At 41.5% G+C, this 8,766-nt stretch overlaps 1 protein-coding gene across 1 annotated transcript in view; it reads left to right on the top strand.

Moving 5' to 3' along the window:
* FAM160A1 (family with sequence similarity 160 member A1) overlaps positions 1 to 8,766 on the top strand; it is a 77,842-nt gene that overhangs the window by 67,768 nt on the left and 1,308 nt on the right. The window contains exons 11-13 of the mRNA XM_014312221.2: positions 1 to 1,029; positions 4,460 to 4,638; positions 4,926 to 5,064. Coding sequence (XP_014167696.1) covers positions 1 to 1,029; positions 4,460 to 4,638; positions 4,926 to 5,064 — 1,347 coding nt within the window. The remainder of the gene's footprint in view (positions 1,030 to 4,459; positions 4,639 to 4,925; positions 5,065 to 8,766) is intronic.

Below are 8,766 nucleotides of genomic sequence, written 5' to 3'. Positions count from 1 at the left end.
GCTCTTCTGAATCTGTTTGCATTGTGGAATATGGAAGAGCTGTGGACATCAGCTACTTGCAGTACCTGGGGGAAGCTCAAGAAGCCATCGTCCAGTGCATGAAAGATTGTAAGGTTTGGTCTGCCTTGTATGATGGAGTAAATCCTGATCCAGACACCTTTATCCAGACACTTGCAGAGGAGAACAGTGCAGATGTGGAGCACCCCATGTTTCGGCTCCAGCAAAGGACACCTAGCACGTGCAGCTCTGCTCGAGCAACCCCATTCAGTGAGAAGATGCAGCTGGAGCTAGAATGGGATGATAGCTATGACACAGGGATTTCTCCTGGTTCTAACGTGAGCTCACCACGACCGTATGATGATCTGGGAAGCACAGAAATGCAGCCACCTGCAGAGCCACCAAAACACATTCAAGAAATGAAAAAAAATGCCATCATGCTCATCAAAGGCTCTTACATAGAGGAGTCAGACTTTCAGGATGATGTTATGGTTTACAGGTTATGTGCCCAGAAGGATACTCAAGATGATGACAGCTCCAAGGAGAAAGCTTTAAATGTAGCCAGAGAACACAAGGTACAGAGCCAGACCGTAGTCAATGGGTCTCTTGCAAAGACCCAGCTGGAAATGGACTTGGATGAGCACAGTAAGAGAAATTCAAGCTCAACCAAAGGTGTAATGAGAGAACAAATAAACCAGAAAATGACTGAGATTGATCCACAGCCAGACTTAGAGTTAAAGATTTCTTCTCAGGAGGCAGATTGTAACTTAAGTGTAAAACTGCTGAGCACAGATGGTGAGGATTTCATTGCACAGTATGACAGAATTATTAAGGAACTGGTTCCAAACAGTGCAAGCATGGAGGAGCAGAAGTTGCATGCTCCTGATCCTGTCTCTCCAGCAGAAGAAGAGGAGGACTTCGAGAATTTCTCAGCAGATACCCCTTCTGCAGAGAGCATATCATCTCCCTTTGGACCAAAGGAGGATGTCTCTCCCAAGCACTCTCCAAGGAGCCAGAGTGCTCCATTTACAGGTGGAATGTCCTGTTAATTACATACATAGCAAATATAAGAAGGCATGGTGATTAAAGGGGGCCAAATGAGATCACACTGTGTGGCACACAATACAAGCATGGAGGAAGGAAGAGTACTGGCACTATACAGGGTATAGCCTACATGGCTGAAATCACTCCAAGGAGAGTGAGAAATCCAGAGTGAAAATACAGCAGAGTCATCAGTGTGGTGAAAGAAAATGGTAGTGTTTCAGGGTTTTTCCCTTGGTAATTGTTTAGAACATTGAGCAGGGGTTATGTTGTTTGTATGTGAGAGTTCTGTCACACTAGAGAAAGCTTTTTCAATTGAAAGGTGTTCAGAGTAGCTATTTTAATATACAGAGCCCAGGAAAATAATTTCTTTTTCTGGCAACTTTAACCTCTGATGGGATGGATGCAACATCATAGTGCCATTTTTTCTCTCTCTGCTATTCCACATTGTAGCAGAAGGTGTCAGCACTGGTGCCATGTCTGTACGTGCCTGTCTCCCTGCTCTGCCCTGACATCCTGTTCTCCAGTGTCAGGTCTGCCCTCGCTGTTGGCATGCTTTTCTGTCTAGTGCCAGGCAGCAATTTAAGATTGTTCTCTGCTGACTGTCCAAGCTATTCAGGAATGGAATTACTACTGGAGGTCAGAATGGGCTTTTGATCTGTATTTGTGCAGCTCCTTGCACTACAGGCTCCTGGTCTTTAATTAGGTCTCCTAGATACCGGAGTAATGCAAATAATAAAAAATAATAATGTACTAGGTTTCCTCACCCAACAAAAACCTCTATAAGATGGCTTCTCATTCATTTGGAAGGGGAAAAGATGTGTTCATTGAAAAGCAGCCCTTTCTGGTCAGCTGTGGCCAGAATGCTTGGCACTGTTTCTTAATTGAACAATCCAGTCTGTTTTTCAACTAATTTGCTGTTTTTGCTGTGGTGGTACATTAATTGTATCCACATCTTTGTTTCATGTTATCTGCTGTCAAATGTAGCTCAAAAATGTTCTCTCTGTCTCTCATTCTTCATCTAGTCCCTCTCCATTTGTTCGTTTTCAAAAATCCACCCCTTACCCAAACCCACGAAAACCTCAGAACTGAGGAAAATGAAGATAAAAAGCTAAACACAATAAGCCTAGATGTTTGCTACCCATCTACAGTGTGTTTTACTCTTAGACTCCTTACCTGGCTTTAATGGAGATCTTAGTGAATGCATGTAAGGAGGTACTTGCAACAACACCTTGGAAATGTTAAAATTGCAGGGCCTTTCAAAGGTAGCAGCTTGGTCTAATAGAAGGTATTTCTCCCCAGGGCAGGGAGCTTGGAACTAGATGGTCTTTGAGGTCCCTTCCAACCCAAATTCTATGATTCTGTATCTAATTTGGGATGCTGTATTATGCTTGTAGATGTGTTTGATAAAGTCTTTAGGTTGCTTTACTGTTTTGGGATGGCATTAAGGGATGAGGCCTCTCTTTGACAGAAGTTTCCCACAGCCAGTAAGTGTCAGCAATGCAAAGATGCTCCCTTCAGGCTTGTGGATCTGTGAAGAAAATGCCCTCTCAGTGTCTTATATCCATGGTAAAACTATGTCATCTCTATTTTCACTTGTGATGTTCAGGAACAGGAATTTGTATTTTGTTTCCTCCCTCTCCATATATCAGTGCTTGATTTCTTGGCCATGAAAGGAGTAATTTTTTGACTTCTCATCTAGTTACCGTGTTTCTTACAAGGCTTCTAAACTCTGCTTATATCCTCTGAGTCTCATTTCAATAAATTCTTGGGAGTGAAAGTCATGCTATCACTTCTTAAAAAAAAAGTTATGTATTTGGTAACCTCCCTTGCAGCTTCAGCTTTACTTACTCAGCTTTGTAGTGTTACCTAAAGAAGAGAAACAGTGACACATCTCAGCTCTTTCTGCAATCCCTTTTGATACAGTAGAGCTCCCTTCAGGAGCTCTGTGAAAATGTCACCATGAACAAGATAGGTTATGTTGGGACAGAAGAAACTGTATTTCAGCAAAGGTGTTTGGGGCTGCTTTACTGGATGCCCGGTCTCTGGTGGCTGTGGTGGTGGTGGGAAAGCAGCAGCCACATGAAGCCTTGCCAGCACTGGCCCTCCCACCTTTCCTGTGCCAGGATTGGCCCTGAGAGATGAGTCTGGAAGGAGTGCTGCCTTTGTGCTCACAGTTACTGTAAAGCATGACAGATTCCAGCCTTTAGTAGAGCTCTGTTAAGTGAAATGGCAGCAGGGCACTCTTCATTTGATCCTTCCTGTTGCTCTGGGCCAGAAGTGCCTTAGCCTCTGCTGCAGTTTCCAGCTGGCACTTTGAACTGGGCTGTGCCTGTGCCCAGCCAGCTCCAATGGCAGCCATGTGCAAGCTGAGGGGAGCTGGAATGATGTTGGGTCATGGCCACCTGCTTGACCCTAGAAATGCCCATGGCATGCATATTTTTCCAGGTTTGAGGGTGGGATATTCAAAGATAAGTGCTAATCATTCTTCTGCATGGTTTTCCTAGCTCTCATGCAACTGGAATAGTGTGGTGGGACTGTGGGTGGGACAAGGGACATTACTTGTGAGTAGGTCCCTTGTACTGGCTGCCTCAGGCATCTCCCCAGCTGTGTGGTCTAACAGGGTAGTATTTGGGTGAAGTCATTCTCAGCCTTGCAAAGGTTTCATAAGCTTGAGCACTAAAGGTTTATGTACTTCATGGTAAATGCTTCTGTAGTTCAGTGGCTGTCCTTCAGCATGAATACACAAACTAAAGCTGCTATTTATCAGTGACATTTATATGGTAACGCCTATGTCTACCAGCAATTATGCTTATAAATCTATTTTAATGTCTTCTCTGCTTTGTGTGACTGTTTGGTATATTGAAGATGCCTTTTCTTGTGATGGGAAATATCACAGCTTGATTTTTATGTTTAGAATAGCATCTTCATATTTTCTTTAGAACACCAGTTTTTGGATAGAACAAGAAAGCTAGCAATAATTCACTTTGCCCAGTCCTTACATAGAAATTCTAATACACAGGAAGAGTAAAAAGAGCAGATTCTATTTGCATTAAAACTAGTAATACCCTTCCAGTTTATTAAAGGGGAATAGAGTGGTAGACTGTAATGTCCTAGGCTAAATCCTTATTGGTATATACAAGTGGAATAGTCATGCATGTTAAATAAGCCATTAATGTAAACTGATTGGCTAGGTAGCAAATGTGCTGCTCACCACAAAAGCTTTCAACACCTCTGTTAAGTCTGCTTTCTCTGTTCAGCTACAGTTTGGATTTTCTCCCTGCTGTCTTCAGTTACTGTGTGGGAGGGCTAATTTGGTTGGTTATCATGGTCAAAATTCCCTTTAAATGCCTTTTTCCTGGATCTCAGGGTTTTTCTTCTGTGAAAACAAAAGCATTGATTCCTTCTTCTTTTCTTGCAGGACCATTTATAAGCGTAGTGTTGTCAAAGCTGGAGAACATGCTGGAGAATTCCTTGCACGTAAATTTGCTGCTTATTGGGATTATTACTCAGCTGGCAAGTTATCCACAGCCACTTCTTCGCTCCTTTCTGCTCAACACCAACATGGTGTTTCAGCCTAGCGTGCGCTCGCTCTATCAGGTATTTACACAGGTGTTAGCCATGCCTACTGGAGCAGTGTCTTTAGTGGCTCCTTAAACCTTACATTAGCTCCTTTCACTTTCACATGTAGCTTTCCTACCTGTCTGAGAGCTTCTTATTTCATTTCCATGTTTTAATTGCATTTGTGCAAAGAACTGGAAACTCTGTATGACCATAGCTTTTGTCAGAACTCTGTTTTAATGGAGGTAGAGAACGCCTCAATATTCAGTCTGTGGCTGCACTGGGAGCAAAAGAGAAAGAAGTAGTTGTTACTGTTGTTTTGGCAGGTGCTGGCATCTGTGAGAAATAAGATTGAACATTTTGCTTCCATTGAAAAAGACTTCCCAGGTCTTCTCCTGGAGGCCCAACAGTACCTGCTTTTTCGTGTGGACATGTCTGATGCTGCGGAAGAATTGTTCACCAAAGGTAAATGATGAGCATGCTCAGAGGAGGGCTGGTGGCATGACTTACCCCTGTCCTTTTCTCCAGATGATTAAAAGGTGTGGTGTGTTGTGAATGCCATTAGCCAGCTGCATCCTTCTGACTTTAAAGTGATAATGCTCAGTAGACCACCGTGTATGGGTCTATTTGGATATTCTTTGCTGTTTATGAGTTTTTATTTGGTATATAAAATGTCTGTTTAAAGAAGTAACAAAATCAGTTCTTGGCTTGCTGTCAGTAAACAAACTCACTTTCAAAGCATGAGGTGAGGTGGCATATGTGCACGATTTCATTTTATTTTTAGCCTGACTTTCAGCTAGGTCATTGGTTCTTTTTTGATAGAAGACAGTATGAACTGGTTTCTGCAACAATTGAATAAGGCTTGGTGTCATGGTTTGGGCTGCCACTGAAGGAGATAAGACACTGAAAGTTTTCTGGCTAGTATCTTTCTTGTATGACAAACAAATCAAAACAAGCAGAAAAAACCAAAATGTGTGTATCTATGAGCAGTGGGGAGTTATACAGGTATCACCCCACCAAGCCAGCTTTGCAGGGGACTCTGTAACATCTTCTGCCTCTCAAGCACCAGTGCATACTGCACCTGTCTTTACAGTTACCTCTACTTATTTTTACCACTGTGGGGCAAGCTAGTAAAAATAAACAAATGAAGTCTTAGCTGCCAAATAAGAACCTTCCAGACACAGGCAGGCAATGGATAGAGCTGAAGCCCTGCCCTGAGGACATGCTTGTTCTCAGCTTGCTTCTGAGTGAGCAATGTTGGATGCAGGCTTCTCTTAAAAGCCAGCTTGCCACACAATGGGAATATGTCAAATTTGGTGAGTCATGAAGAGCTGTCTCTATAAGAGGGTTCAAGAGAGACTGCATTTACAGGTGTGTGCTTACTCATCTTTGGGAGTCAATAATCATCCACTCTGTCCACACTTCTGTGAAGATGTTGATGCTTTTCTTGGATTTCCATAGGTGTGGAAATCAGTAGTCTTTATGTGCCATTTTAATTGTGTTTTCATTTTTCAAGACTCTGAAGAATAATCTACCTAGTTTTTAGTCAGCATAGTCTGTGTTTCTAAGGTTTGCAGTATATCTAGTCTGTAAAATTATGATCTTGCTAAGGCTGCATCCCAAAGAGTTGGTCTGTTGGTCTGCTGTAAAAAAGCTGTGTCCTGCACATGTCAGTAGCATTTTAGGCTCTGCATTTTGGTGTCATAGAGTAGAAAGCTGAACAATTAGATGGCATTGTAGCTAGCATGTGGGAGAGGAGATTAGGAGGCAATATTCAGAGTCCTTTTTTTCTCAGGTGCTGGCAATAAGAACTTTCACATAATGCATTCCCAATGACATTTATTTATACTTCCTGTTTTACGTCAGTTTTCTTCTGTGGGCTTCAGAATTTGCCAGGTTGACTCATGCTGGTCATTATTTAGGAATTTGAAACAAGGCTGCTTAGTCACCCTGTTAGTACACTTTCTTCTGTATAGTGGCAACTCCTGCAAAGAAGGCTTCTCTTGACAAATGAATGGAGAGTAAGTAAATTTCTGGATAACTGCAGATTTGGTTCCCTACAGGACTAGTGATGCAAGTCATCAGACTGTAATCCTGGGGGAGAGTTGGCTCAGTAGCCCATCAACCAGTAGTTCATTATGTTGATTAAAAAGTGCAAGGTAGGAACTGCTGCAATAATGGTAAATGAAAAAAAGAAAAAAAACAAACCAAAACCAAACAACAAATTGGGAACTCCCCATGGACTTCTTTGCATTAACTTGAACACCATCTCTGACTGTCAGACATATTGGTTGCTCTCTGAGGGATTTTTCCCCTGAAAAGAAGTGGTGAATAAACCCCAGTGTTCTCTGCGGGTCTGAGCATAGCCAGCCTCCTACAGAATTCACATATGAAAACCTGAAGGCAGAGTTAGTGAGGATAACAAATGTAAAACCAAAATATTATAGAGAATTTTCTCTCACTTTACAGGGTTGGTGTCAGAAGGTTTTTGAACAGAAATGGTACAATTTGTTCTTTTTTGCTTGCAGTAGTGTGTGATTTCTTCCACAGCAGCTTGGGCTCTGGTTACACATCTGGAGCTGTCACGATGTAGTTCCATGTGCAAGCTGCCCCTTTTTCAGTGTGTTGGTAGCAATCTTCAGAGTACTCATTTGCTCAATTTTCAATTGTATGACTCAGATTGCATCCTGACCCTAGAGAGAAGTGAACAATCCTGATCAAAGAAAAAAAACCAAATCTCTAGTTCCTAGATCAGCTTTCTGTGCCTTTCTGGTTTTTTGGGGTTTTTTCCAAACAAGCAGTTGAATCTAAACAAAAAATATTTTTAGAGATGTATCAGTTTTGATTCTTTTTAAAAGGAAGAGTATAAAGAAGAGCAAAGCTTTGACAGTGTACTAGCATTCTGGTTATATTGCCTAAACTATTTAAAAAAAACTTAAAATATTAATTATGAAATGTTTTGACATTAGAAAATCTGAGAAAAAATCTTCAGGGGAAGCTTAAAACTTTATCTTTTCATTGTAATCTATAATTTAAGTTGTTTTTCCTCCCACAGTCAGATTTTCCCACAGAATAGAAATTCCTGTACTCTCTCTCTAGTAGGTAGAAATTTGTAGAATAACAGCATGAATGATTGATAAGTCTGGAGTTGGAAAGGTGTTTTAAACTCAAGGAAAGTACAAGTCTGTTAAATGATTGAGATGGAATTTTTTTTTTCAAGTGTTTGGAAGAGTAGAGTAATTCCACAGTGCCTTGGGTGAAGTACAGGCAAGGAACAAAAGTGCAGAGCTGTTGAACAGAGGATTGCTGTGCAGCATCGAGTGAGGCCTTCATCTACAGCTCCCCCTGTTCGCTGCTTGGAGGGGTTTCAGAGCAAGGCTGGTGTCACTCGAGACTTTAACATAAACTGTGTGCTGTGTAGGGGAAACCGCTTCTGAAGGCAGCAATGCAGTTTTGGGCTTGTCTGCAGTGTGTGAATTAACATAACAGTCCTTTTATTTCTTTTTAATGATTTACTTTTACATCTCAGGAGAGCATCCCACTTGTGAGATAGATGGGACTTCATCTGTCTCCGCTGTTGGCCTCAATGATACTTGTAGCAGTGAGTTCTATCTTGTAGCAGTGAGTTGTACAGGTTAATTTTTCTTTGTAGAGTATTTATTTTCATCAGCATTAGATTTTGTCACCTTTTTAGTTTCACTAAATTAATTGTTATCTAATTAAAGGGCAGTTCTGCTTCAGGTTGAAACAAGGAGCAATTGATTGAAATTTAAGTGCTGCTGTCACTGTAACTCCATGCATTCTGATACTTGAGCTCTGATCCTCTGAACTCTGGCAGCAGAGATCATATAGCAGAACATACAGTGGTTTTCACTTGCTCTCTTTTTAATGGTTAGTTGCTTTGCAGGGAAGTAAGTGTAGTCAGTGAGGCCTATAGCTGCAGAAAAATCCAATTTTTAATTTTTTTTTCCCCTTAGTTTCTAACTTGTTTCAAACTCATGCGGTGATGTGATAGCTTGGCCTCAGACCCATTGACATGGTGATTCACAGGGAGACAATAGAGAAAGAGAAGTAAAATGAAAACAACAGTTTGATGTTGGGGAGGGATAGAGCGTAGTATGGTTGAAACGGAGACAACCATGTTGGCTCTAGATGGGTAGATATTAT

The sequence above is a fragment of the Geospiza fortis genome, unplaced genomic scaffold (genome assembly GCF_000277835.1).
Source record: "Geospiza fortis unplaced genomic scaffold, GeoFor_1.0 scaffold40, whole genome shotgun sequence".
NCBI classification, from domain to species: domain Eukaryota; kingdom Metazoa; phylum Chordata; class Aves; order Passeriformes; family Thraupidae; genus Geospiza; species Geospiza fortis.
The sequence above is the reverse complement of the archived record's forward strand: the minus strand, read 5'-3'. Positions and strand labels throughout refer to the sequence as shown.